The sequence below is a fragment of the Agelaius tricolor genome, unplaced genomic scaffold (genome assembly GCF_023055355.1).
Source record: "Agelaius tricolor isolate 1412-34295 unplaced genomic scaffold, bAgeTri1.0.p SCAF_23, whole genome shotgun sequence".
Lineage (NCBI taxonomy): Eukaryota > Metazoa > Chordata > Aves > Passeriformes > Icteridae > Agelaius > Agelaius tricolor.
This window is the reverse complement of record NW_027269283.1, coordinates 5,076,967-5,104,698: the sequence shown is the minus strand read 5'-3', so window position 1 is coordinate 5,104,698 and position 27,732 is coordinate 5,076,967. Positions and strand designations below refer to the sequence as shown.

At 50.3% G+C, this 27,732-nt stretch overlaps 2 protein-coding genes across 2 annotated transcripts; one reads left to right on the top strand and one right to left on the bottom strand.

The window, feature by feature from the left end:
• Window positions 1-1,018: 1,018 nt before the first annotated feature.
• On the bottom strand, window positions 1,019-6,587 carry FITM2 (fat storage inducing transmembrane protein 2). The gene is made up of 2 exons (XM_071446734.1): window positions 6,388-6,587; window positions 1,019-3,705 (listed from the first exon to the last, which is right to left on the bottom strand). Exons 1-2 carry the CDS (start codon window positions 6,558-6,560, stop codon window positions 3,054-3,056), a joined length of 825 nt encoding a protein of 274 aa, XP_071302835.1. The 5' UTR covers window positions 6,561-6,587; the 3' UTR covers window positions 1,019-3,053.
• A 16,223-nt stretch (window positions 6,588-22,810) lies between these two features.
• R3HDML (R3H domain containing like) lies at window positions 22,811-26,490 on the top strand. The gene is made up of 5 exons (XM_071446923.1): window positions 22,811-23,071; window positions 24,273-24,391; window positions 24,916-25,048; window positions 26,141-26,256; window positions 26,358-26,490. The coding sequence occupies exons 1-5, from the start codon at window positions 22,811-22,813 to the stop codon at window positions 26,488-26,490; spliced, it is 762 nt and encodes a 253-aa protein (XP_071303024.1).
• Window positions 26,491-27,732: the final 1,242 nt, after the last annotated feature.

The following is a 27,732-nucleotide window of genomic DNA, read 5'->3' as shown; positions in this document are numbered from 1 at the left end:
GTTTCTCTTCCCACTGTGCTCTACCTGTTCCCAGCAGAGGAAAATGTTTAAGTCACCAAGAGCTGCCTTGGCCACACAGGCAGGCCAAAAGCTGCTCCTGTGAAAGAACTGTGAAACAGGGCCCACACAACAGCCCAAACACAGGCAATGAAAGATTAACAGACAGATGTTGAAATATGTTAGTGAGATGTTGGAGACAAAAATTCCCTAAGTAATTCTGCAGACAGAAAGCTCTGTGAGAACAAAAGGAATACTTTAATGCAGAAAAAGCAAAAAAAAAAATCCACCCCAACACTCCCAACACTTGAAAGAAACCAGTAATACCTGTTGACAGCTGATTTGTGCCTTTGGCACAGGATACCAAATCCAGCTGCTCCCAGCACTGTTTCTCTTTGGCTGCAGATCTGTTGTGGAGTGGCTGCAATTTTTATTTTAATGATAAAATTTGGGAGAGAAAGGAAGTCAGATAAATGTGATGGCAAATATGTGAACAAGAAATTTGCAACCTTAAGTTTCCAGATGGAGCACAAGGCAGCAGATTCCTGCTCTGGAGTAGAGCCAAAAAGCACAAATAAGGTCTGGAGCACAAGGGAACCTTCTGAGCCAAGAGCTGGCCCATGGTGTCTGGGCACTGAGAAAGACCCCAGGATTTCCAAACTCACAAGGAGCATTCCAGCCCATGGGAGTTTCCCCATACATTTCAATGGATTAGGCTTTCCCTCTGCTACAATAAACCATGCTTACAAAATGAACTGCTTGGGGTAATAGGCACACATTGGGAAACTTGCTTTAGTTAGCCATGGCTTTTGTTTGCTTTTGTTTCTTTTTAAAACCCTGCACTCCTGAGAACCCCTCCTCTGTTAACCCTTTAAAACAGTGCAGAATTTTCAGTGCCAGTTTGATCAGATGTCTCAGTAGTCACACACACTCTGAGGGACTGGGTCATCTAGGGATGTGGAGAGTAACAACAGCATCTTTACAGACAGCAGGAACAGATTCTCAAAGACACAAACACTGATAAAGTTTTCAAATGTTTTTCTTTCATTGTTTAAATAAGAGAATAACCATATCCTACATTATTTCCATTTAAAAAAATAATCTGCATGACACTGGTTAAAGTGGACAGAAATATCCACAGTGATTGCACAAAACATTTGTGAAAATGAACATAATTTCAGCAAGTCAGTTGGTTTAAGTAAACAGCATTTCCTGTTCCAAGGGCTTGTCTATACAGCAAAGTTACATAAAGATAACCTAAAATAGGAACTTAATGAAATTAATCATAAAACCTTCTGGGTATATAATCCTTTTTCATGGTGAATGTGGCTTGCAGTCTAGCTTAGCTCTATTGGGAGTAGGCTTAAATTACATCAAAAGAGTGTCTGCAAATATATTTGCATTGTTTAAACAAATTTAGTTAAACCCAATATGAGTTAATCAGTGCAATTTTTAAAGAGTCAGCTTAAAAGGCAATTTAATACAAAAGCAAGAGGAGTTTGACAGAAAAGACATAACCCCATGGACAGCTTCCTTCTGAGAGGTGAATTGCTCTTTCTAAGGACACACAACTCCCACCTGCCACCAAATTCAGTGGGAATTCCAGTGAATTTAGCTCTCCTCTGAAGCAGACCACAGCATGGAACTAACACTACTGGAGGAATTGCAAATGCTTCCACTCTCTTGCTGAAGAGAGAGGTTGAGCTGGCAAAATGTGCCAAGATGACCTGATGGAACATCACACCCTGTAGCCAGAAAAAGTCACTCTGCAGTCTGTGGGGTCAGTGGAGGTGACCCACAGCCTTGCCCACAGCCCTTCCTGGCTGTCCTGTCATCACTGCCAAACACACTTCATGCAACTGCACCATGAATGAGCCTCTGTGGAATAATTAAAAGCTTTTAGAGATAAAAACTATGCTAAACATCTGACTGATAAGATGAGCAAACCCACCTCACCCTTATTCATTATCTAATAGCAGGGTTTTGTTCAGTAGTGGGTTTACAGCCACATCAAAAGTGGCCACAGCTTTATGTGCAATCAAAATTAAATAGCTTATTGGTATTGCAAGGATAAATATTGCTCCAAGCACACTCTGCTTTGCAGCTCCCAGGATAAACAATGCATTTCACTCATTACCAAGCAGACTATTTGGGAAATAGCAGGATAATCTAGCTCGTTCAGAACACCAGAATTCCACTGTTGTTCTAGAAGAAAAAACAAACCCAAGGAATTTGTTGTTGCAAAGTGTGTAGTGGATTAGATTTTTAAAAACTTAAAACCCCAATCCTCATACTAGACTTTTTAGCAAAACAGAAAGGAATTTGGGTTTTTTAGTGTCTAGAATAAAATGACAAAATATTATTACGTCCACCTCACCTAAGGAGAAAGTTAAGGCTTGTTTTTCCAAGAGTTTCCTTTCAGGACATGGCATGAATTGAGAGTCACAGTCTGCTTCAGACAATGCACCTCAGATTTACTCTCTGTTGCAGAAGCAGCTACGAGGCATTTCTGGCAAGTTAGTGTTTTTAACACTTGAGAACATGAGATGTTCCAGTTTCACAACAGAACTGCTTTCCACAAGAATTGATATTTTTGCAATGCTTAGCAGCACTGTGATTATTAGAGCTTTCCCATAAGGCAATACAAATAGGAACATTAAAAAAAGCCTGAGGTTTGGATCATCCACAATATCTTGACATAATTCAAAAAGGAAGAGGGAGAATTAACTGAGATAAATCACACTCCTAAAGATCAAAGGCCTCTTTTAGCCTTGGGTCTGCTACTCCATTTATTAGCGAGAGAAACAGATTCAGCTCCTGATTTCTTTGCTGACAATCCCAGTTGGCAGCTCCTAAACAAGAGCAGACCTCTTCCAATCGTGATTTTTTTCTTCTCCCAGGGAAGAAGCTCATTACCACCTGCCAGCCAATGGCTAGTAGAGATTAAGTTTCCTCCAACCCATGACCTTGCTCCTTACAGTGGAAATACAGTAACCATTCCTACATTCAACTACTCCAGTACTGAAAGCAAAATCCAAAACATTTCAAACCTTATTTTATCTGCTATAGCTGTATTTCTTTGAACTCAAAGGTATATTTGGAAGAGGTAGTCCAGGCGAAAAGGGCTTTAAATACCAAAACCTGTATGTCCCATACCAAGCTGCCAGACCTATCAGCACACCGAGAAGCTTTTGGCTGAAGTCATGGAAATACAGGGCAGTACAGAGGAACATGAACACCCAGATCATGGTGAGGGAACACAGGGAAACCAGCAGCACGTTGATCACCACCCGCAGCTTGGAGCTGTGCTCTATGGCCAGCGCTTCCAGCACAGCCAGCTCCTCCAGGATCATCATGGCACAGTAGGAGAGCAGGAAGCAGTGGCCCGAGATGTCGAAGCCGCTCCAGACGCCGCTGTCCCGCTGGCACTCGCGCTTGGAGCCGTAGAGCCGGGGCGGCTGGCCTGGCTGGCTGGGTTTGCCCTGCAGGGAGCACTCCCCTGTGAGGTTCTCTATGTAGATGAAGAGCTCAGTGCACAGGTACCACACAGCTGTGCCCACCAGCAGGGCCCCCAGGCGCCGCAGCACCAGCAGCACGCTCCGGGTGCGGCCGTACAGGAGCTTGCTCCGGCCCAGCTCGTATGTGGTGAGGGTGATGAAGGGCAGCAGCAGCCACAGAGTCCAAGCCCAGGCCACCTTCACGAAGTATCTGCCAGAGGAAAGGCAAAGGAGACACCAGCATGGGTGAAGTGCCACAAGCAGTGGGGTAAGTGGTGGAATAAGTGCTCGAGGTCAGTGTTCAGAACCGTCTAAATTACAGATTTGTGCCTATTGTACTTGCAGGGAGTGTCCTGACGAAGGCAGGAATGATGCATCTGACTCCATGTTCTCAGAAGGCTCATTTATTACTTTACAATTTATTACTTTACAGTACTATCATATATTAAAGAATACTATACTATACTAAAGAATACAGAAAAGATACCTAATGCTAAAAAGATAATAATGAAAACTTGTGACTGTTTCCAGAGTCCCAACACAGCTTGGCCCTGATTGGCCAATGAGTCAAAACAAGTCACACCAGAATCCAATAAAACAATCACCTGTGGGTAAACAGTCTCCAAATACAGTCCACGTGAGCAAAACAGAGGAGAAGCAAATGAGTTAAGGATTGTTTTCCTTTTCTCTGAGGCTTCTCAGCTTCCCAGGAGAAAAATCCTGGGTGAAGGGATTTTTTCAGAGAATGTGAATGCCACACTTGCGCCCTCCTCCCAAACTACAGCTTAGCCACAATCTTAACCCTCTCCCCAGTACTTCCCTCAAGCCCAAAACCTGAATACTTCCTCAGGCAGGTACTTGTTCCCAAGGCAGTGTTGCCTTGGGCCCAGAGCCCTCATTCATTGCAGCAGACTTGCAGTTCGGTTTTGCAATCACTTTGACCCTACAAAGCAGCTCAACTCTGCCCTACTCAAAATGCAGCTGCAAAGAATGTATTTTTAGCTTGCCACCCTGACCACAGTAACCCCTTCTCTGACTCTTCCACCATCTCAATTATCCTTGCTTACAAAGCCTTTCACAACCTCAGCCTCTTAAGACAGCTAGAAGAGCTGGCTCTTTCCCCTCATCAGCCTGTAAAGCTTTTTCTCTCTCATGTCCTCCTAAATAAATGAAGCAGCTCAATGTTGTTCCTTTATTGTCCTTTCAATCAATGAGAGCCTTCTTTTAGCATACACAAATCCTTCCATCTCTAAATTCACTCTCTGCCCTGAAAACTTTTGCTGTGATGCCCATAAAATCCTGAAATCCAGCTGACAATGTGTTGGTATCCTGACAGAAGAGAGTACTGTGTTAACTCAATCTCTTTTCAAATCTTAAACTGGAGCACGTGTAAGTGAATTTATTAATGAGTTCAGGAGGCCACAGTCCAGGATCTTGCTTCTCCCATCAGCACTTTCCAAGGTGCTTGCTTCCTCTCAGCTGGTTGGAGAGGGAATTGTGCAGCCCCTTTGTTACCCAGAGCCCAGTTTGAAAACAGAGACAGCTGAACTCTGCTCTGTGGCTGAGCTATGGACAGACACACAGAATCATCATTTAATCCTCACCTGAGCATCAAAGGCAAAGCCAAATCAGTCTGGAGTTCTCCTTATGACCCTAACAAACCTGTCAGGGCCTTGCCCAGGATTTTGAGGAGTACCTGATTCACTCTTTAATTTTACAGAAGTGATGCCTGCGTGGCAACTGCAGCTGCTACCATGAAACAGTAAATTCAATTATTGAAAATAAACCCCCCATTTTATTTAAAAGCAAGAAAGGCTGCCAAGGTTACTGCTGACAAGCCAGGAGGCAAGTAATTTGCAGAGAAAAAATACTTGATTCAGGAACTGTCAGTACAGATCACCTTCCTCTATTTGATAAGGAGAACTGAACTGAAATATGCTTTTACTGTAAGATCAATTTCTCTCTAAGTGTTTCCTGTCAATGCTCTTTCAATCACGCTGAAAACAGCTCTTCTCTTATGTCACCAAATGACAGATTTGAATCAGTAAAGTCCAAAGCTCCCCAAGTCACGGAGGAAACAGCAATTTAGTTTTACTTTCAGACCTGTAGCAGGACAGTACATGTGCTCCAGCCCAGCTCATTGCTTCCTTCAAAATGCTCAAACTAATTTCACAGAATGACTAAGCCAGTTAGATCATCACCCAAGTGCCAGAAAAGGATGGCAGCCACTCTGCTTTTAGGAAAGATGCTAAAAGACCTATTCCTTCAGCTGGGTTTTAGATCAGCTCAGTCACTATCAAAGAATCACAGAATCTGCTGAGTTGGAAGGGACTTACAAGGGTCATGGAGTCCAACTCCTGGCCCTGCCCAGGACAGTGCAAGAGTCACAGCACGTGCCTGAGAGCATTGTCAAAATGCTGTGAAAATGTCAAAGCGCTGAGCTCTGCCAGCCCTGGTGCTGTTACCACTGCCCTGGGGAGCCTGGTCCAGCGTTCAGCTATGACCCCGATGAAGAACCCTTTCCTAACACCCAGCCTAGCCCTCTGACACAGCTCCAGGCCCTGCCCTCGGCTCCTGCCACTGCCTGCCAGAGAAAATGAAATCAGTTTATTCAAATACGAGGAATTATCTGCGAGATTAAGAAGGAAAAAAAAAAAAAAAGCTCCTTTTCCCCCCCTTCCAATAAAGACTGAGCCACAAACTCCCGGTATTCTGAAACCTTTCAGTCAGGAACAGGAAATCTCATCACCGAAGCACCAACCCCGACCCAGCGAGGCACTCGCGGCCAGCACCGACCCCCGGCCCTCAGCCCCCTCCGGGCACCCCGGCCCGCTCAGTCCGTCCTGCCCGGACCCTCCCGCTCACACGGCCGCGACCCCGGGCCCCTCCTCACACGTTGAGCGGGTTGCGCTTGTTCTGCAGCGGCGTGTCGGGCACCAGGTCGCTGTCCTTGAGCGCGGAGCCGAGCACGGCGATGGCGAGCAGCAGCGCGGGGAGGCGGCGGCGCAGCGGCCCGCGGGCCAGCGCGGCCCGCAGCCAGCGCCCGCTCCGCTCCAGCCGCTCCATGGCCGCCCCACAGCGCCCGCACCGCCCGGCCCCGCCCCCGCAGCGCCCCCGCGCGGCCACCGCCGGCACCGCCACACAGCGCCGCCACACAGCGCCCTCTGCTGGCAGCCCGCGGGAGCGCGCCCGGAGCGCCGGGAGCCGTGAGCGCGGATCGGCCCACAGGGAACGGCCCGCAGGGATCCGTTCAAAGGGATCGGCCCACAGGGATCGGCCCGCAGGGATCTGTTCACAGGGATCGGCCCACAGGGATCCGTTCACAGAAATCTGTTCACAGGGATCGGCCCACAGGGATCCGTTCAAAGGGATCGGCCCGCAGGGATCTGTTCAAAGGGATCGGCCCACAGAAATCTGTTCACAGGGATCGGCCCACAGGGATCCGTTCACAGGGATCTGTTCACAGGGATCCATTCAAAGGGATCCATTTAAAGGGATTCGGCCACAGGGATCTGTTCACAGGGATCCATTCAAAGGTCTCTGTTCACAAGGATCCATCCTCAGGGATCCATTCACAGGGATCCATTCAAAGGGGTCTGTTCACAGGGATCGGCCCACAGGGATCTGTCCACAGGGATCGGTTCACAGGGACCAGTTCACAGGGACCAGTTCACAGGGATCCATCCTCAGGGATCTGTTCAAAGGGATCTGTTCACGGGGAACCACCCACAGGGATCCACCCTCAGGGATGCATTCACAGGGAACCATCCACTGGGATCTATCTGCATAGTTCTATCTGGAGGGAGGCATCCACAGGGATCTGCAAGGATCCATCATCCACACGGATACATATGGATCCATCTGCACAGAGTCATCCACAGGGATCCATCCATGCAGACCCATCCACATGGATCCATCCATGCAGACCCATCCACATGGATCCACACACACAGACCCATCCACACAGATCCACACACACAGACCCATCCTCACGGATCCACACACACAGACCCATCCTCACGGATCCACACAGACACCTCCCCACAGACCCATCCACAAAGCCATGTCCCCAAGTGCCACATCTGCATCTCTTTTAAATCCCTCCCGGGACTGTGACCCCTCCACTTTCTTGGGCACCCTCTGCTAGTGCTCTTAACACGTTTGGTGAAAAAATTTTCCCCAATCTCCAATCTAAAACTCCCCTGGTGCGACTTCAGGCTGTTTTCTCTTGCCCTATTAAAGAGCAAGCACTACTTACCAGTACATCTGAAAAGAGGGTCTTACCATGATATTCATGAGAAAATCTGAGAATTTTTGCAATCAGAAGAATTATTTTAATTTTTCCTAGGTCTTAAGAGGAAGGGAGAAAGTATTTCTGGAGCTGTTAAGGCTCTCATGCCTTTTCACTCTCCATGTCTATGGCTGAAAGTGGTGTCCAAACACCAGCCATTGCTGTGGTATTTGAGACCTATTTAATCTATTAAACAGCTGCCGCTGTCATTTCAGCTTAGTTTTTAAAATATAAAAAAATCATCAGCAAGAAAAGAAATGGCTGAATGAACAAAGAGTCTTTATTCATCCCAATGGCCTCAGTAAGAAAAATGTGAGTGTGGTGGGGGGGGAGAAGCAGATCCCATCTGAGACAGGATGGGAAAGTATTTCTTGCCAGGGTATTTCAAAGCTGTTTCGCCGTCATCGTCAGCAAATTTATGACAACATCTGGGCTGAGAGAGCAGATCAACACATCAAAGCAGCCCCAGCAGATATGGAGGGTTTGGGCTAAGGGAGTTACCCAGGGTAAATGGCATTTGGCAATTTATTAGCTGTTGTTTTTAACAAGACTGCCACGGCCATGTCTAGCACCCCGAATTAGAAACGACAGGCAGCTGCGCTCACTCAAACGAGTGAGGATGAGCAGGGCTTGGGAGCAGGTTTCACAGAGTCCCTCATTGTCTGCCTAAATCCCCTGTGCCTTTGAAACCTTGCCTCCTGTGCTTCCCAGGTTTGGGTCTGTGCTGTGCAGACTGTTTGCAGTGGAGGTGGGAGCTGCTGGGCTGGCTGCTAATGAAGCGTGCTGCGCTGTCTGCCACACGCAGGGGGATTTCGTAAGCCTGGCACCTGCTCCAGATGAATGCAGCTGATGGCATGGGCTGCAAATGTTCTCTATCCTCAGCCCAGCTTGAAATGTCTGAGGATTAGCTCTGTAAATCACGGATTCTCGCAAGTGCAGTGAGCAAAGCTCGCTGGGTCCAGGTGTTCTGCAGATTTAGGGACAATCTCTACTTTCAGGCCTGGTATTTGCTGCCATGAGCACCAAGCCAAGGCCAGTGGACCTTCTGAAGAGCCGACTGCCATACCTCTGTAAAGAATCAGAGTAGTGGAATTTAGGTCTTTCAAACAGCAGATAAAGCTTTCATTCACGAACAAGGACTAAAGTTTGTTCTAAGGGAATTGCAGAAGGCTCCTAAAAAGCTCTCACGGATAATAGGTCAAGGTGTGACATGTATAAACCACACTAAACTGAGTTAATTTGTCAGGTACAGCAGATCTGGCTTTTTTTAACTTCTTCCTTAACCTCATCAAATCCCTGCCTGGTTGAAACTGAAATTTTTCAGACTATTTGATTTTAAAAACTGGATTGGGAGTAGTTTCTTTATCTGGTTTAATTTGAACCAAGGCCTCCAACAAATTGCTTCTCTTTGAGAAATCCCATTTTGCCTCTAAAATCCTCAGGGACAGATTCATTAGGAGCTGTAGAACAATTTCCAGAGCTGAAGAGTGGCTGGTAAGCCTTGTCCCTTCCTGCCCAGTCACCAGAGCTTAGGACACTTAATTGGACAGGTAATGGGGAGATCCCAGCTCCCTGAGCAGAGATTTGAAATAGGATCCAACAGAGCTGAAAGAAGCATCCTCATGACCTGCAGCAGGCTGGAGGGAAATCTTTCCTGTTCATAGAGTTCACGTGGTATCAACTATTAATTAGAGAAAGAATAACAACACTAGGAGTTGTTAATTGTTTTAAATAAGTAAGTTGCTTAGAAATTTTATTTGTCTTGTTTTGGTGATTCTGTTAATTATCTGCTAATCATTTTGAGTGCAAAGAAGTCTGCCTTGTTGATGTGAGACTACAGTGTGGATACCTTCTGAGAACTGAGGCTCCTCATCTTGAAGCAGACACCTCTTTCAACATAGTCAGTGGAAAGGCAGCCTCAGCAGCCCTTTCCAGGAGCCCAGGGCCACTGTTCACCTAATTTGCACACTTAAATTTAGCTGTGGAGAAATTCAGACCTTGCAAGACAGTGGCACTTTGCTCAGGTGCTGCGTTTGTGAGCTGCTGTCACCTCAATGCTGAGAAAATGATGCTGCAGTGGGGTCACAGCCTCACTCCTCCATGCCACCACCTGAGACTCCTGCTCACAAGTTCTTCCTGCGGATCACTTAAAAATATTACAGGCTAGAAACTGGCAAGATTGTTACTGAAAAGCTGATTATGCCTTAAAGCCATCACAGGATGAGTTACTGGAGTTTAATTCTTCAGTTCTGCAGGATGTTCAGCTGTCTTGAGTGTCCTGACACTTAAAAATAAATTGCCAAAGGCTGGGAGGTTTGCTGTGGAATAGGACCAAGACATTTGAACTGAAATCTCAGCCCAAACAGCCAAACTAAACCTCTTGACTGTGCTAAATAGGAATAATTTTATTTTATGAGATTTCTGGGTTCACTGCTCTGTGTTGTGGCGAAGGGGGGATGCTGTGAGAAGGAGAGAAAATTACTTTTTTTTTTTTTTTACCAAACTCAGGCAATGGTTCTTCTCTGACCCACGTTTGGGGTGAGGTGGGTTTTTTGGGAAGGTGCAGGAGCAGCTGGTGGGTGCCCATCCAGGCATCCAGCCTGTCAGGCTGGCAGAGCCATCAGCCTATGTCCACACACTCGGGGGGATGAGTTACCCCAGTGCTAACAACCCCTTGGGATCTGGGAGATCTTCTGTCCTCCCAGCTCATCCTCCCCCCTCCCAGCAATTCCCACAGCCTGCCAGCAGCTGCTGACCCATCCCTGCCTGCCCAGGGCCCTGGCAGCCCCCAGCCCTTCCCAGGTGCTCATTCCTGCCCAGCCTCCCCTGCTCTCTGTTTTCCTTGGTGAGCACTGCTCACATCTCCATGACTGATTGTGTTTGAGTTTGATCCTGGAGTGTCCTGGGATGTTTGCATGAGAGGTGCTACATAAGCATAATTTGGGCTGTATTTTCTTTGCCTAATGGGAGCTTAAGCTTGAAGTTAAGATAGTTTTGGCCCTTTGCTGAGACACTTCCATCAGCCTCAGTGCTTTGAGCTCTGCAGCCTTCTCTATTCACTGCTGGCTTAGGAACAGAGATCAAAAAATAATATTGGGCTTTGTTCCCTTGTGTCAGTGATGCCTTTGAAATGCAGCCCAGGGTGGAGGCACAGCAGCCTTTCTCTCAAGCTGGCCTGGATCTTTGCTGCCCATCTCTGATGGGAAGGGATGCTCTTCCTACCAGCCCCAGCCCTGCCATGGGTCCAGGCAGAGCCAAGGCTGATCTGAGAGGGGATGATGTGTTATTTAAAATGGAGATGATGAGCTGGGAAACAGAAGGGACATGTTGGTAACTCATCACCTGTGTGGCTGCCCAAATACATGGGAAAGGTCTTTCCCTGTCCTGAAACACCAGGAATTTCAGAAAAAGATGTGGAAATTACTCCAGGAAATTTAGACAGAGTGAACCCAGCTAGACCCAGCCTGAAAACCTCTGCAGGTCACACATTTTCCCCCCCAGCTCTCCTCAAGTGAATAGAAAGGGTATGATCTGAGCTGTAGGGAATTTGCAGCGTTTGGTGGTTACATCCAAAGATCAAAATATTTTGGTATATGGGGCAAAGCATAAGAAAGAACCAATTCAGTTTTCAGTGGTGCAAACTTTATTAATGCTAAAAATTAATACCTCTTGCTACAAAATATTTACATTTCTTGTTTGGCACAGCTAGATCACAGCAGAGCAGACTAATGACAGGGTTTGATTTACAGGAGAGAATGGTCTTGTGAGAAACATGAGTTTAATTTGTGGCTCTGACAAACTCCCTCCCCAGCCACAGACCCTTAGGCTCTGTATCCCCACACCCAGAGCAGAATATGGGAGAGATTTCTTTTCTTCTCACTCCTAAATGGCTCTCAGGGAAAATGGTGAGGCTGCAGAGGGCTGCAATGATGGTCTGAAGAGCTTAAAAATAAGCAGAGTTCACAAAGATGTAAAATAGCTACTCTGCATAGAATACAGATTAAGGAGCCCATTAGCAGATGAAGTGGGGATGAGATTACATGTGAAAAAATATATAATTCCTGTGATTAAGGGTACATGTACTTGGGCATAAAATGATCTTAATTACTCATGTTTATCTCTAATTGCCTGAGTTCCTTGAGCAGCTGTGGTGGCTGCACTTGCAGCTCCTCGATGAAATATTCCCCTTTTTTCCCACAACACATAATTCACACCTTCCATGTTTGCCAGAGAACCTCCTCATCCCCACACCTGTGCATTTGAATTAATCTGATTCTCGATGTGTTTTCTTTCAGGGGTAGCTGCTGAGAAGTTTTTCCCTGTAGGCTGAGTAGGCAGTGCTCTCCCAGCAGCAGTTATGGGGAATTAACTCCTGCCCAGACCAATTAACCTTCCTGTTAGCCATGCACTAAAAGCACCATTTATTGTTCCCTTTTATTCCCATTCTATAAGGATTATCAAGCACAGATTAGAGATCACACAAAACTCAATGACAACTTCCACAAAACCATTTGCTGGGTGGCCCTCAAGGTACTCTACCAAAACATTGCTTTTTAATTTATTTTTAGATTAAGAAACTACTTTTTATTGCAACTGATCAAACATGGGAAGGAAACTGTCTGTGCTTATTAATTCAAATTCAGAAATATGGACTTTTCAAACGTCACTGTTGCATTTTTAGCTCATATATTTGCAGGAAAGAATCAGAGTGTAAAATTTGGAAGTGACTTTGTGTTGATTAGCTGCAGGACCACAGTTCACAGTCCTGGTTTCTTGACTGGATACCAGGTACAGCCAGCCACAAAACATGAGCTATTTCAGTCCAAGGTATAATTATAAATATTTAAGTATAAATCTAAAATATATGTATACATAATATTTAATCTGAGCTTTACTGGCTTGGATAATGATAAAAGTGTTGGCTGGAAATGTGATTTGGATTTTTCCTGACCAGAATGACCATTGAAATGCTCTGCAGACAAAAAAATAATAATTACAAAGATGTTCAAAGGGTATGCCAAAGAGCCAGTGCACTCAATTCTGTCACAGGCTTAATTTGGATGCCCAATATTATAAATTATTATTTTCAAGGGTTGTTTGGTTTTTTTTACCTATGCATTCCCTGTGTTCAGTGAGCTCTACATCTCTGCTAACCTTGCCATGCTTTCACCACCAGGCTGCCCCATATTTCAACCTCTGGCAGAAGAAACCAGGATGCCCCAGGCCATGGAATTTATTTATATAAATAAATAAATTTATTTTATGGGTGGCATGGGTGGCACCTGACAGACAAGAGGGGCAGGAAGGCACCAAGGTGAGAGGATGTGTCAGCGTGAGGTGCTGAGCAATGCCCAGCTCAGCCATCCCCAGGGTGAGGGGAGGGAAGGAATAAATTTACCCCAAATAGAAGCTCAGACCTGTTCTGGTGCCTGGGCTCCAGTTTTTCCCACTTTTTCCCATCCAGGACTCTTCTCTTTATCATCTGCAGGAGTTTTGGAGCCCCATGAACAGAACTGCCAATAGACTTAAATGCTCCCAAACATCTCAAGCAGATTGAGCCTGAAGTGAAAGTCCTTGAGCTCCTGAACCTTCTTCAAGGCATCTCCTGGCATTTCACTGTCAGGCTCGAGGGGCTGGCAGGACCATGACTGGTTCATTACAGTCTGCCCCAAATTTGCAGTGTGAGGTGGCTCAGCCTGGCTGCTCTTGGCTTTCACCAAGGAAGCACATCCCAGCCTGCCAGGCACACAGCATCTCCCAAAACACAGCAACCCAGCCTGCACCTTGCCAAGTGGAAGGAAGGTGTGGAGGGTGGTCAACAGTGCACAGAGACCAGCCCCTGTCACCAGCAGCCCAAGGAGGAGGTGGTAGGTGATGGGTGTTGTGCTCCTCCTGCTTAGACTCTACCTGTTCTGAGAATAAACAACTTTTTTTTTTCCTCGTCTAGTTTTAATTCTGGTGAAAAATAAAATTAAAGCCAAATCCTAATGCTTTAACTAAATCAGAGCATTTACCAACTTCACTTAAAGAAACAGGATTCTTTTCACAAGTGTTTATTTGTACAGTTCAAACAAGATTTTTTTTTAAGTATAAGCCCACCACATATGTGCAACTCAGCCCAATCTCTGTTGACACCACTCAGAAGTTAGGAACAAAAATACATGTGTAACATGTTCTGCCTCTGCTGGAACAAGGCCTTTCTTTGGGCTGGTTATTTAATGTAGGCCCCAAACAACTGGCAAAGCAGATCTTGCTCTGGAGTGGGAAGATGAGCAGGACCCTGTGAGATGATGGAAAATGCCAGGATTGCACCTGGTGCCCGAGGAGGAGGATGGGGGATGCATTTGCCTCCTCTCAGAGGAGAGGTTTTGCATGCTGGGGTGAGCTCCATCCTCCCAGGACGTCAGCATTGCTGGGGCTTTGAACTGCACTTCAAAGCTGGGGCTGGAGCGAGGTTTCTGCAAACCAGAGAAACAGGTAAATATTTGTCAGAGTCAATTAACCCCCCTCATCAGCTCAGCAGTCACTGGTGTGAGACGGCTGGAGGGGTTTCAGCAGGCACAGAGGGGAGCCTTGTTGATTTACTGAGCCACTTCAGGAGCTGGGCAGACACAAAACACTGCCAGGAGACCTGGAGGCCTCCCCTCAGCACGGTCCATGAACTCCTGCACTCACCTCATCCTTTCCATCACTGGAGCAGGCAGAGGGGAAAATCCTTTTCTTGTCTGGGGAGAAGACCAGTCCTGCTCCCAGCACTGCTGCTGCAGCTTTATAACAACTTCATTGATGCCAGTTACTCCAGATGGGCATCAGCTGCTCAGAGAGCACTTTGTATGTCCCACCTGCTGCTGCAGGTTCAACCATGAACGCTGTGAGTCACCTATTCCAGGAGACACAACACCATAGAACAGCCATGAATTTATCAAGTTCTGGCTTCTGACATCCCACCAACCCACTGCAGGGGGACTCAGGGTGTTTGTTTGGGAAAGAGGGCTCTGCCCATGATGTCTGTACTGCAGCAGCTGCTGGAGGGGGAAACTCAGACACACTCAGCCACCCCCAGGATTCCTCTTGCTTATCAGCACAGCATGAAAATGCAGCTTCAATAAAAAAAAAAAAAGGGAAGGGAAAAAGTAGAAACAGCTGACCACCAGGTGAGATGAATGCAAATGGATGGGGCTGGGCTAATTCCTCACCCCCTTCCCAAACCTGACCCTGCACCTTCACTGCTCCAACACGGTCCCTGGGGCAATGCCACCCTCCCTTTCTCTAGCCAGAAACCCTCAGCTGGATGTTAAAAACACAACAGGAAGTGCAAGGGCTGTAACAGGGTCCAGCTGGGTCTATGCAAAGCCCCTGAGGGTGTCTTTGAGGGACACGGGCTGGGAAATGGTGGGGGAGGCTCTGGGGGTGCTCCCTCCCCGTGCTTGGGGCACTGTACTCTCACCTCCCCTGGTTTCAGGGCAGGGCAAGCACAGGAGGGGCATCAAGACAGCATGAACCTCATCAGCCCTGGTCCTCATGGGCCACCACAAGCTCAGGCACCTGAAAACCTCTGGAGGTCACACATTTTCCCCCCAGCTCTACTCAAGTGTGAATAGGAAGGGTATGATCTGAGCTGTAGGGAATTTGCAGCATGTTTGGTGGTTACATCCAAAGATCAAAATATTTTTATATATCAAAAAATATTTTTGATGCATATATTTTTGATCAAAATATTTTTATACATCAAATAAGTATTAGGCAAACCTCCTGGCACTGGGGTGTCCCCAGCTCTGCTGCTCTTTCCTCCCCATTGCTCGTGGCTCACAGGCAAGGTCACACCAACGTGGGTGTGTCAGCACAAGCCACTGTCAGGCCTCTGTGTCACGGTGTGGACACAGCCTGAGTGATGGACAGAGATGCCAGTGAGCTGCAGGAATCCCCCATTCCACTCCTTCTATCACAGTGGAGCTGCCAGCACTCACACCAGCCTCAGAGCACTCACCTTCAGAGGAGGTGTCCCACTTCCAGGATTTTCTGGGACTCACATGTCAGCATGTCCTCTGGTCAGGGAGGAAAGACCCTGAGAAGTGTGTCTCCCTTCTGAAAGAGATGTAGAGATAATCTCTCCCATTTTACAGAGCATCCCAAGAGTCTCAATTTCTGCTTTCCCAAATTTTTTCCAGCTTTGAGCAAAGTGGTTCTTGCAAACTTCTGAGCCTCCATGGCTGTACCTGAGAAATTTCATGTCTAGGCAGAGAGAAATCTGCTGGCTTGGATGCAGCCATCTGGATGTGGGAAAGCTTGGAAGTCCCATGAGAAAAAGGAGATTTCTTGGTAAAGATTCACAATACATCTGGGAGATACATGGGAGAGTGGAGGGGAAATACAAAATGTCCATCAAACTTCTCACTTTCTGTAGGCAGAAGTCAGGAAGGCCTAAGATGTGCAGGTACAGCAAGAGATTTTAAAAGTGAAGAAAAATAGGCTCCTTTCAGCTTCCATGCCAGGAACTGGCAGATATTGCAGAAATCCTGCACAGTCCTGCCCTGCTCATCTGGAAGGGCTGGACTGGCTCTGATGCAGGACAGATCACAGGAACCCCTCAGAGCCCTCTGGTAGGTGAGATCAATCAAGATGGGAGAGCATGGGCAGAGAATTATGTATGGAAAGTGATTTGCTCAGTGTCACTCTGGAGATGGAAAGCTTCTGGATTTCATCCCCGTGTCACCTGTGAGTTGCTCGCTCTGCCCCAGCACTGCTGGGGAGAGCTGAACTGCTGCTGGTTCCCAGCCTTGTGCAGAAATGTGAACACACCCAAAGCCCCTGAATCACCTCTGGATGTCCCTGAGAGTTCCTGTGCTCTGCCTTTCCTTCTGCACCGCCTTCCTGCACTCACCAGAGCCTGCTTTTAAATCCCCCCAAGCTTTGGATGATCATCACCCACCTAAGCTGCATCTCCCCCTCCCTGCCCCAGGCAGACCCCAGGGAGAATTTACACCCATCCTAACACCCCAGGGCATGAAAAAACACTGCAAACATCGCCCTCTTCCTTCAGAGGCAGGGAGGAAAAGCAGAATCTCTCTTAGCCCCGGTCATTTAATCTGAGCCAAACAAACAAGCACTGGCAGCGTTTTTCTACAGTGAAAACCTTTTTTCAGCTGGAGACAAGGAACCTTGCAGAGGTGGGATGGTCAGAGGGTGTTTGCTGGTGCTCCAGTGGAGTTATGGGCATGTGAGCAGTGAGGCCACCCCAAGAAGAGGAGCAATGGGAACAAGACCTCCCTGTGCAGCCACGAAAAACCTGTCTGTGAACCAGTGCCAGGTGCTCAGTTTCTATCTTAATTTTGGTCTTGGAAAATAAGGGAATGGAGTGAATACACAGGGGCTGCAGTCAAGCTGTGGCACACCCCCGTCCAAGCAAGAAAATTACACGGTGAGGCTGCCAGGGTGTCCTGACTTCACTTCCCTGGGTCTGGGCCTTCGGGGCTGGGATGCACTAGCCCCCATCCAGCAGCTGATCCAGCCCTTTGCTGGACCACTCCCAACCACTACACAGTGGTTGTGTCAGTTCATGAGGAAAGACATGATCTCAGCTCACCCCAGATGATGAATTTTGTGCAGGCTGGTGAGGTGGGAAATTCCCAGCAGGACTTCTGGGTGTGAGCGATGGGTTTCCCACCACTGAGCCTGGAAAACAATCATGCACAAATCTGGCAGCAGCACGGTAAAAACCCCACCAGTGCTGTGTTTCCAGGGCTGTTGGTTCTGGCACGGGCCCGTGGGCACAGCTGGATGAGGGCTGCACCTGCTGGGGCAGCTGTGGGCGTGAAGTGGGGATGGAGGGTGGGCACAGCACTGCTCTGGGGCAGGGGGTCTCAGGACCCAGCCTGGTTGCAGCTGCTGAGGAGCTCACAGCTGATGTTCAGCTCCAAGGTTTGGGTCTGTCTTGGTCTCAGCTGACTCGGGGTGTGATGGGTCTCTCTTCCCACTGAGCTGAGAGTTTCTTCTCCCCTTGGTAGTGTGCAGTGAGACCATCACACACCCACAGCACCGGGCTAAACAACCATTTGTTAGCAAGCAGCAAATTAACTATCTTCCAAATTGTGCTGAGAGGAGCTTCCGTGTTATTTAAGTGAATTTCTAAACTTAGCCCAGTTACTGTAAAAAAATACCTTTGCGAGCAACTACTGTTCACAGAGCTTGACTTCAGAGATGTTTATTTCTAGAGCTAGTGGAAAAATTTCTCACCTTTCAAAGGTTCCAAATATATCTTGGTGCTGGCTGGAGCCATTGGCCATCAGAGTTTCCTCACAGGCTGATGGTGGGGCCACAGCTCTGACAGTGCCACAGGGGAGAGGTGGGGGGCTGAGACCCACCTGTTCACAAAGGGGCTCATGGAGGACCATGCCAGCCTTGAGGGACACCTTAGTTAATACCCCAAAACAAGTGGGTTTTACTGCAGGACTCAAAAGCATTAGTCCTGGCCAGCTGCACCACTAAAAGGAGCCAATTGTAGAGCCCACATCCCTTTTGGAGAGGGGTCAGGAGCCAGAGTGAGGGCAAGGCTGCTCTGTGCCTGGGTGGTCAGACCCACACGTGCAGGCTCCTGCCCACACTCTCACCTGATGGCTCTCTACACCATCACTATATACAAAATGGGAAAGGTTTTTCTTCACCTTAGCAAATACACAAGCAGAAACTGTGGGTTATAAGAGGACATTACACCTGAAGCAGAGGGATGTGCTGGGCATTGTATGAAGGGCTCCAGGAGAGGTCCTGTCCCTGTTGATGGTCACATCTTCAGCGTGAGGTCTGACAGTAGCTGAACCTCTAAGGTTCAGCTTAGCTCAGTAAGGGATTCAGCATTTACAAAGAACTCCTAAATAGGAAGAAGAATGACTTTGGAGCCCTCAGACTTCAGGACTGATCTCAGTTTTGTTATACCTCAGTGGGTGTTTCACTCCTGGAAGATCACAAAAGAACATACAGGAGCCCAGTCTGGGCTTACTCAAGTCACAAGATGTGGAGATCAAATCTTCCAAGCTCCAAGTCAGAAGGAAGATCTCCCTTCATGATGTGTCAGGAAGAACCAAGCTCTGGATATGCTGGACCTCTACAGGACTCCATAAATAAAAACATCCACCAAAAGCCCCACTTTCCTTCCCTGCCAGGGTGGGCACCAAGGTATCTGGTGCTCTTGATGTTTGGGACTGGGGGAAAGGAACATCTTTCAGCAAAGATGGAAAATGAGCCTTTCTGTCAGTTGATAGAAGGGGAATATTTTACTCGAGCAAAAGAGTTTGTGCATTGCCTGGGGAAAGTTTTGTTCAGACAGGACCCTGGTTTCATTGTGTTTTACCCCAAAATGAGAAGTCTCCTGCTATGGAAATCCACATAAACCTGCTCCAGGCATCAGGAGGCTCAGGGAGCACGGCAGATCCTGGCGTCAGCAAAGGGCAAAGCCCTGCTCAGTCCTGTATGGGCTCATGTCACCGTCTGCCACCTTGGAATGTGGGTGATGGGTGATGCCCAAAGCCAACAGATGGGAGAAATAAACATGACAGAGAAATCCTGCAAGTCCCATTATGTCTTATTCTGGAGCAAGCTGCTGTCTGTTGGTCATAAAAGCATCAGAGGGTGTCTCTGCCAAGAGAGTGCTTGAACGCAGTGATTTATCTTTTTTGTTCCCCCTGATGCTCATTAGAAAGGGAATTTGCCTGCTGTGGCTGTATCCAGCTGAATGCATGTGCTTCTTGGCTCCAGCGAGGTCCTCGCTGCAGATACCGTGTGCTTTGGCAGCCGGGCCAGTCTGGGCTGCAGGATATTACGCCTGGCAGGGACACAAACCCCTTCCAGTTCCTGGAATTTGGATTGTCTCGTGGAGTGCTGATTAAGCAGTGCTTTCAATCTGCACCCAAGACAAAACCCTCGCCTTGCCTCTGCTCAGAGGCTCAGCTGCTGCGTGGCACAGGGAGCTGCGGTGGGTTCAATCTCCCTGAGCTCCCAGGAGACAAAAACTCAAAAAAAACCCCCCAAATTAAAAGCTTTGCAGTTCACAGTGTTGGATGAGCATTTGCTGCTCAGGGCTCTGTCTTCTGTGAAATAATAGATCATTAAAAACCATCCTCTCCCCAACACAGCCCCAGAGTCCTTACCTCAGTGTGCACTTGGCAGCAGCTGCACCTCCCAGTCTGCCCAGTTAAGATCACTGCTGCATGTCCCCATCTGCCTTTTTAATCTGCTGGGAATGAAACTGCCTTTACCAGCCTCGCTAATGAGAGATTTGATATCCAGGTTTGAGTGGAGGGAGGCAGCACCAGTGCCTGCCCCCCTGGTGCAGCACAAAGCACTGTCCTGCTGCTGGTCCCTGGAGCTGACAGACCTGTCTCCATAGATGAATGTGAAACAGGGGTGTCTGCAGAGCTGGCAAACTGGGGATGGCACTTTGCCCAGCACCTGTGGAGAGGTGGCTGGTGTTTTGGGGTGACCTGGTGCTGGAAGGTGAGGCTGAACTGGTTAGACCCTACAACAGGCAGGAAACTCAGAGGGCTATGGGAGCCACCCTGACACCCTGGCATTCCCAGTGCCATCCACAGCACAGCCCAGCTCCCCACAGGATACCCAGCCCTGCTGGTTCATGGGGTGCTGCTGCTGTTTGCACTGAGGGATCCCCTCCTGCAGTGCTGCAGTGGGGCCAGAGATGCCCCAGCTGCTTTTTCCCTGTCTCCTCACTGGCACAACCATCATCCCACCTGCTGGATGGGGAATGGATGGAAATACCCCTCTGGCACATGTCTCAGCAGCTCCCCAGGGCTCACAGCACCTTGAATTGCTTTATGAGAGAGACAATGCCAGGAAAAATGAACAAAGGGGTCTCTTTTGCTGGAGGCTCCCAGCAGGGTGAGGCTGTACTGATACAGCACATCAGCTCAGCACCTGGGCATTATTCCTGCTCCATGCTCAGGTCTGCACCTCCCTGAGGCCCTGGTCAGCTTCTGCTGCACAGCAGGTCTCTGGGGCAGCTGGGTGCAGCCAGCCAGGCTCTGGGACATGCTGTCAGTCCCTGCACAGGCAGGAGCTATGGGGCTGGGATCCTCAGTTCTTGTCAGTCAGAGCTGTGGCATGAGAAGCAGTGACCCGCTGCTGCTATGGAACTGCCTTCTCCTCCCTGCACTCCATCTCTGTGTCCCTTGACAGCTGAGGAGTGGGAGTTTGGCCTTGGTGCTCCTCTTGATGCAACTGAAGAGCCAGATCCTGGCTCCAAAGCTGCCTGTGGTGAACCCAAAGCTGGTGAGGCACAGGGGGACCGGCACCTTGCTCACCTGGGGCACTGTAGCATGGGGGGATGGCAGCAGCGAGCAGGTCACACATGGCCACCTGTGCTGGCTCTGAGCACGGTGGGAGGAAGATGTGACAGGCATTGCAAGAAGCCCCTCCAGCTGGCCAGGTGTCTCTGGGACCTGCAATAACTCAGTTGTCCCCTGGCATCGTGACTGTGTAGGGATGTTGTAGGGAAACACACTTGATGCTGCAGGATATGGCTTTCAGATGCTACAGCCATTTCCCCTCCCTGGGGACAGACACATGGACACCGTGGAGGGAGCACAGCTTTCCCCTGAGATAACCCTGGCTGGGCACTGCCAGCTCAGGTCAGTAGTGGGGCCATGGGCGGAGTCCCTGTGGCTGTGACAAGTCCCAGCCCTTGGGTTACACACAGGTGGCGACGCCCAGCCCAGCAAGTGGCTTCACCTATAACGGGGAGAGCTGCTGGCCCAGGGACGTGCGTGGCCACCAGGGACATCTCTGCCATCTGCTAAGCTTGCACCAAAGAGGGGTGACCCTGGGGCTTCTGCTGCTTCCTTACCGGGGCAAAACCCCCTGTGCATCCCTCACCGACCTGGGTTCGCTTCTCTGCCCGCTGCTTCCAGCAAGATCCCAGCTAGGGGACGAGCAGCAAAGAGATGACTTTGGGAACCTGTTCCTGTGGGTAGCCTGAACAAACCCGCAGGCAGCAGCGAGGAGCAGCCCCTCCGCCCGCCGAGGCATCCATCGAGCCGTGCTCTGCCCGCTCCCCCCGGCGCCGTGCGGGGCTCCTGTGCCTGCGTGAGCCTGTGTGCGCCGAGGCACTCACCAGGCTATAAATCTCCTGGCAGGGCTCTTTCCAAACTTCAGCACGTTCCCCGGGGGAAGAGTTAGGATGCAGCTTGTGCGTCAGCGGCCGCAGCGGGCTGCCCGCCGGGGCTGAGCCGAGCCTCCCGCATCTGCCCCGCAGGCTGATCCCGATCCCGCAGCTCCATCCCGCCCGGCTCCGCCGCTCCCAGCGCAGCGCTCACGGTACGTGCTCGGGGAACATCCTCCCGCTGCTCCGGGAAGGGCTGGCAGGGATGCTAGGAGGTGCATCGGCTGGCGGATGAGGGGATATTCCAGCGTTTTACTTTTTTTTTTTCTTTTAAAATAAAATACTCGGCTTTTGCAGTGGCAATTTTTCTTTTCCACCTAAATCCTAACGACTCGACAATGCTTTTAAGTCTTGCCGTGAGTTTCTTTATCTGTGTGAGGTTTCTATTTGTGCTGGGGATTTATTCAACAACCCAAACTCCTGGGAAGTTACAGGGCAGGCAGCTGCAGTGGCTCTCAGCACACTCCTAACTATCCCTTGTGCCACAGGTACGTGCCATAAGTGAAAAAATAGGGGAGACTTTCTACTGATTTTATCTTTTTTAAAAACAAACAAGAAAATCAATTCCCCAGGCATATCCCTGACAGTCCTGGGGAGTTTGCTCTGATAAATAAGGTTATTAAAGAGATTATTTTTAAATATTAATATTTTAATAGAGAAAAACTACTATTATTAATAGGGAAAAGGAAAATTTGTTTCCACCTTATTTTGGGCAATGGTGTTTGCAATGCTGAGTGGTGCCTGTGCTGTTTTCTCTCCTAGATCTGCACACCAGCAGCAGGGACCAGCAATCCCCCTTGTCCTTGCTTATCTCCGTGCAGGAGCAGAAATCTGCCGGCTGTTCCCAGCGGGCGGGCTGGCATGGCCGTGCTCCACCTGCACCTGTACCTCACGGCCCTGGGCTGCTGGGTGACACAGCTGTCCAGCTCCCTGCTGCTGCCCAACGCCACCGAGCTGCTGTCCCCGCCCGCGGGTGCGGCTGCGGGGCTGCTCCGGGGCGAGGGGGTCCCGCGGGGCCGGCGGAAGAGATTCCTGTCCCCCCAGGACATGAGTGTCATTCTGGACTACCACAACCAAGTGAGGGCACAGGTGTCCCCCCCCGCTGCCAATATGGAATACATGGTGAGTTGGGCTGTGGCAGGGTAGCCCACAGCTCTGGTGGGATCAAGGGGCTCACTTCTGATGTGGGAGCCCCAGCCTAGGAGGGATGTCAGGTTCCTGGCTGAACACGTGCCCTGGGGGATATTTTGGGTCCCAGGAGCTAAGCAGACGCATGCAGCCTCTGTGCAGGAGGGATGGAGTCCCAGCACAGAGATGTTTCCCCATGAGGGCAGACTTAGGATCTGTGGGCCAGTGTCTGGGACATCTGGGAGGTGGCTACAAGCATGAAAAGCTCAGGTCCCAACCCAAAGCCCAGGTAGGAGCTTCCCCTGATTGCATCTGTGAGGGATGATCCCATCACAATCTCCAGGGTCCCTTTTGAGTGTTCCAAGGGGTGACAGCTCCCAGAAGAATAAATGTTCAGGAGTGAGTCAAGGAGGATATGCACAGCCTTGACAGGTGGGCAACTCCAGATGAGGGTCACCCTGGGCAGAGCTTTCTCCAGGTTCTGTCCACCCTGCCTGGAAATCCTAACCCAGCCCTAAAGGTCCTCCAAGAGGAGCTATTTCCAGCCTACACAGGGCAGGGCCCTCAGGGCAGGAGGTGCCACATGCTGCTCTGCTCCCAGGAAGGGGACCAGCTCTGAGGGAGCAGCTGGGTGGTCCCTGGATGTGGTTTGGAGAAGCACACAGCAGCCCAGCTTGCTGGGTACCAGGGCAGGTCAGACATGCCCAGGAGCATCCTGCACTGCTTCTTGCTTGGCCTAAATTCCTGCCTTCCAAAGCAACTCACACAGGCATCTCCCCAGAGGCGTTCAGGATGGGTGAGGGAGCTTTAAATAATGCATGAAGGAACCAGCTGTGCTCACCGGTCAGGGCTGCACTGAGGCCTGGGACAGCTGTGTGGGCTGCAGGGTTTCACCCCTGTGCTCAGCTCCACCTCGTGCAGGAGCTCATTCCTGGAGGGAGTCACACACACAGGGCACTGCAGGGCATCTCTGCTCTGCTATGCTGTGTGGCAGAGCTGTGGCAGCAGCTGGGGAGGTCCATGGCTCCTGGAAATGCTGCTGTGCTTCCTTTCCCTGGCTGTTCTCAAGCCTGATACACGAGTCAGTGTTTTTTGGACATTCAGGGGTGCTCAGAAAGCCCACATAGCACAAGGGAGCTCTTCCCTCCTCTGGGAATCCAAAACTCCTGCCTGCCCTTTTCCTTTCCCTGGCCAGGTGTGGGATGAGCGGCTGGCCAGGGCAGCGGAGGCATGGGCTGCGCGCTGCCTGTGGGACCACGGCCCCCCCGAGCTGATGAAGTATGTGGGACAGAACCTCTCCATCCAATCGGGCAGGTGAGTGCCCTGCAGGCACACTGAGCTCTTGGGAAAGCCCCACACCCCACAGTGCTGCAGGAGGAGCAGCAGCAGTGCCTCAGCCAAGGAGCAGAGGGGCTCTGAGCTGGCATTGCATGGAGTGAGATAGAGCTGAGAGGCACGTCAAGGACCCCAGGGTGGAGGAGGAAGGTCCAGCTCTTGCAGATGGGTAAATACAGGAAAGCAGAGGTGCCTGCTGCTCATTTGGGAAGTTTGCCATTATTCCCCTCTTTGCCAGGCACCCAGACCAGGGGGATATGGGTCGTGGATCTCCTCCATGTGGCTGAGTGCTCAGGTGTCTCTGGTTTTCTGGCCTCGAGCACAAGTGGGCTTGGCACAAGGATGTCCTTACCCCCCTTTTCCCATCAATGCTTGTTCCCAATGAGCCCTGGCCCCAAATAATTTCTCTCCTCCACTTCCTCAGTGTGGATCTTTCCCTTCCTTTCCTTCACCCATGACCCCTGATGTGGAGGAGATCCACCTTAGCTGTAGCACCGTTGCAGGTACCGCTCTGTCCTGGACATGGTGAAATCCTGGCACCAGGAGAAGCAGCACTACTCCTTCCCCCAGCCCCGGGAGTGCAACCCCCGCTGCCCCTCCAAGTGCAGCGGCTCCGTCTGCAGCCACTACACACAGGTGAGCACTGCAGCCCCCCGGGCTCCAGATGCAAAGGGGGGCCTTGTGCAGCTCACAGCTCTTCTGCCAGCAGCAGCTGGGATCCAGGGTCAAACCCTGGCAGCTCTAGCTTCAGATCAGGCAGGTCAAACCCTGGCAGGGATGCCAGCGATGGAGGGATGCCAGAGATGCCCTCCCACCCTGGGCTTTTCCAGCATTTGGGCTGTTGCAGGAAGGTCCCAGGGGTTCACAACCCACTGGAGGAGCAGCTGGGACCTTCTGGCCAGTTGACAAGGAGGTTTCAATTTTTTAAAAAGCTTTTTTCCCTCTCCTTTGGCCTTTCTTTCTTCACTGCACCTCTGGCAACTTAAAGGTGGTGAAGAGAAAAAAAAAAAAAAAAAAAAAAAAGCTGCTTTGTACTTTTGCCAAGCATGAATCCTCTTCTCTGTGATGGAGCAGCTTCATAGCACCCAGCTGTTTCTGGCTCCCTGGGAATGCAACCCCTTCATCCCCTGGCACATCCCCACACAGCCGGGCCAGCACAAGGTGGAGAACTCCTCTGTTCCTCTGCCTGGCATCAGAGCTGTGCCAGCCCCTAATTACCTCTTCTTCATGGCTCCAACCTTTACCTGAGCATCTTCATTCCCATGTGGCTCATCCATGAGGATACTCAGGGATCCTCTCAGTTGCAAAAGGGCAACATACACTTTTTATGGAAGAGATTTAACCTGGAGAGGCTTTAGGAGGAGCTTTAGTCTTTGCTTGACCTCCCTGTGCGCAGGGTAAGCTGCTGGCCATGATTCAGTGTGAGGTTTAGGAGCTAATTTGGGTAAATTGGAGCAGTGACCCAGACTCTGCTGCTCATGGATGTGAGCTTGGCAAGGCAATCCTGTGTAGAGCAGTGCAGGTTCAGGTAGGAGAGAGAGAGCAATAAGTCACTCTCTGGTAACAAAGCACTGCCTGTGATGGGTCAGGATCCAGCCAAAGAGATTGGGGAAGCTGGGATGCAATTCCCTGGGGGGACAGAGCCCTGTGCTGGCATCCTGGGGCTATCAGCTGTGGGATGTCTGGGTGGATGGACACCAACAGTGTGTGTTCTCTGTCCTGGCACAGATGGTGTGGGCAACCTCGAGCCGCCTGGGCTGTGCCCTGGGCACCTGTGCCAACGTGCGGGTGTGGGGCAGCACGTGGCGTCACGCCATCCTCCTGGTCTGCAACTATGCCATCAAGTAAGTGACTGGGAGAGCCCCCCTGTGCCATCCTCCCTCCCCCCAGCAGTGTCAGCAGTGGGATGATGATGCTCAGAGGTGATGCTCTCCTCTCCTTTTAGGGGCAACTGGCTGGGAGAAGCGCCCTACAAGGTGGGGCGGCCGTGCTCAGCCTGCCCCCCCAGCTACGGCGGGGGCTGCTCCAACAACATGTGCTTCAGCGGAGTCAAATCCAACCAAGTCAGCTGGTTCTAGGGCTGCAGCCCCAGGAGGAGCCCTGGCAATGGAGATGGGGTGAACAAGAATTATTTATAACACTGACCCCCCAGCAGCCTGGATGTCCAACCTGCTTCATCCTAATGCCACGTAGGAAAATGCTTTTCTAACACACATCTCCAGCAGTGCTGTCTGGCTGCTTCCCACTTTGGGGGAACTACAGACAGTTCAGGTCCCTATTTTCTGAAATGGGGATGGTGTAGGGGTGCATGGAGGGAGTGGGGCTGGCTGGCATGGTCCCTGCTCTGCAGACTCAGGGGGTTTTCCCCTCGGTGCTAAGGCTGGTGTAAGTGTTCCAAGATGTTCCCCTCGTGGTGAGCAGCTGGATAAGTGGGGAGCCCTGAGCATGCTCCTGCTTCACAGCAGCCCCTCTGACCGTGGGGCCCCCAGCTCTGAGCCCCCCAATAAAGCAGCCTGGAGACCCCCATGCTTGTGTTGGTGCTCCCTCACTCGCAGCCTGAAGCCTCGGGGTAACACCGAGCCAGTGACTCTGCTCTGGTTTGGGGTGTAAGCAGCAAAAGGGGTGCAGAAGCCCTTGGTGGGGCCACGGGCTACGGGCACAGGAGATGCCTGGGCGCTTTGCTCCATCGTGTGGGAGAAGCCAGCACTGCTGGGACACGGGCTGGTGATGACGCTGAAGGGCCACACACTCAGTGTCCCGCCCATGCTGTCCCACACCATCCCACTGCTCTACCTCTCCCCCCGTGCCACTGAGCACCCCAATATCCACATCCCCTCCTCCTCTAGAACCTCTCAGCACTCAGCAAACTCAGGGGTTCCTGAATTACAAGTTCTTGGATTTGAGCATCCAGCTGTGGATTCCTGTGCTGCAGCCCTCTGCATCCAGCAGCGCTCTCCCCACTGCATGCTCCCTTGGGTTGTGCTTTTCCATTCCAGAAGAGCAGATATCCTTAATTTGGCCCCCTCAGGGCTGCAGGCTTTCAAGAGATGAGCTGTTGGGGGGATCCTGAGACTGGGAAGTACCTCTCTATGCCTCCTCCAGCCTGGTCTCTTCCTGAGATGTACAGGAGATATGGAAGGCTCTGTGCTGATGGATAATCATTTTTTCAGCTTCAGCTCTGGATTCCCCAGGTACTTGGTGTCCTCTCAGCAACACTTGTTGCACATGGCCCTGCTGGCCTCAGCACAGCCCCTGCCAGCCCAGACTGCTCCTGACATGGAGCCCCCAGTGGCACAGGGGCTGCCACAGCCTCATGGGGA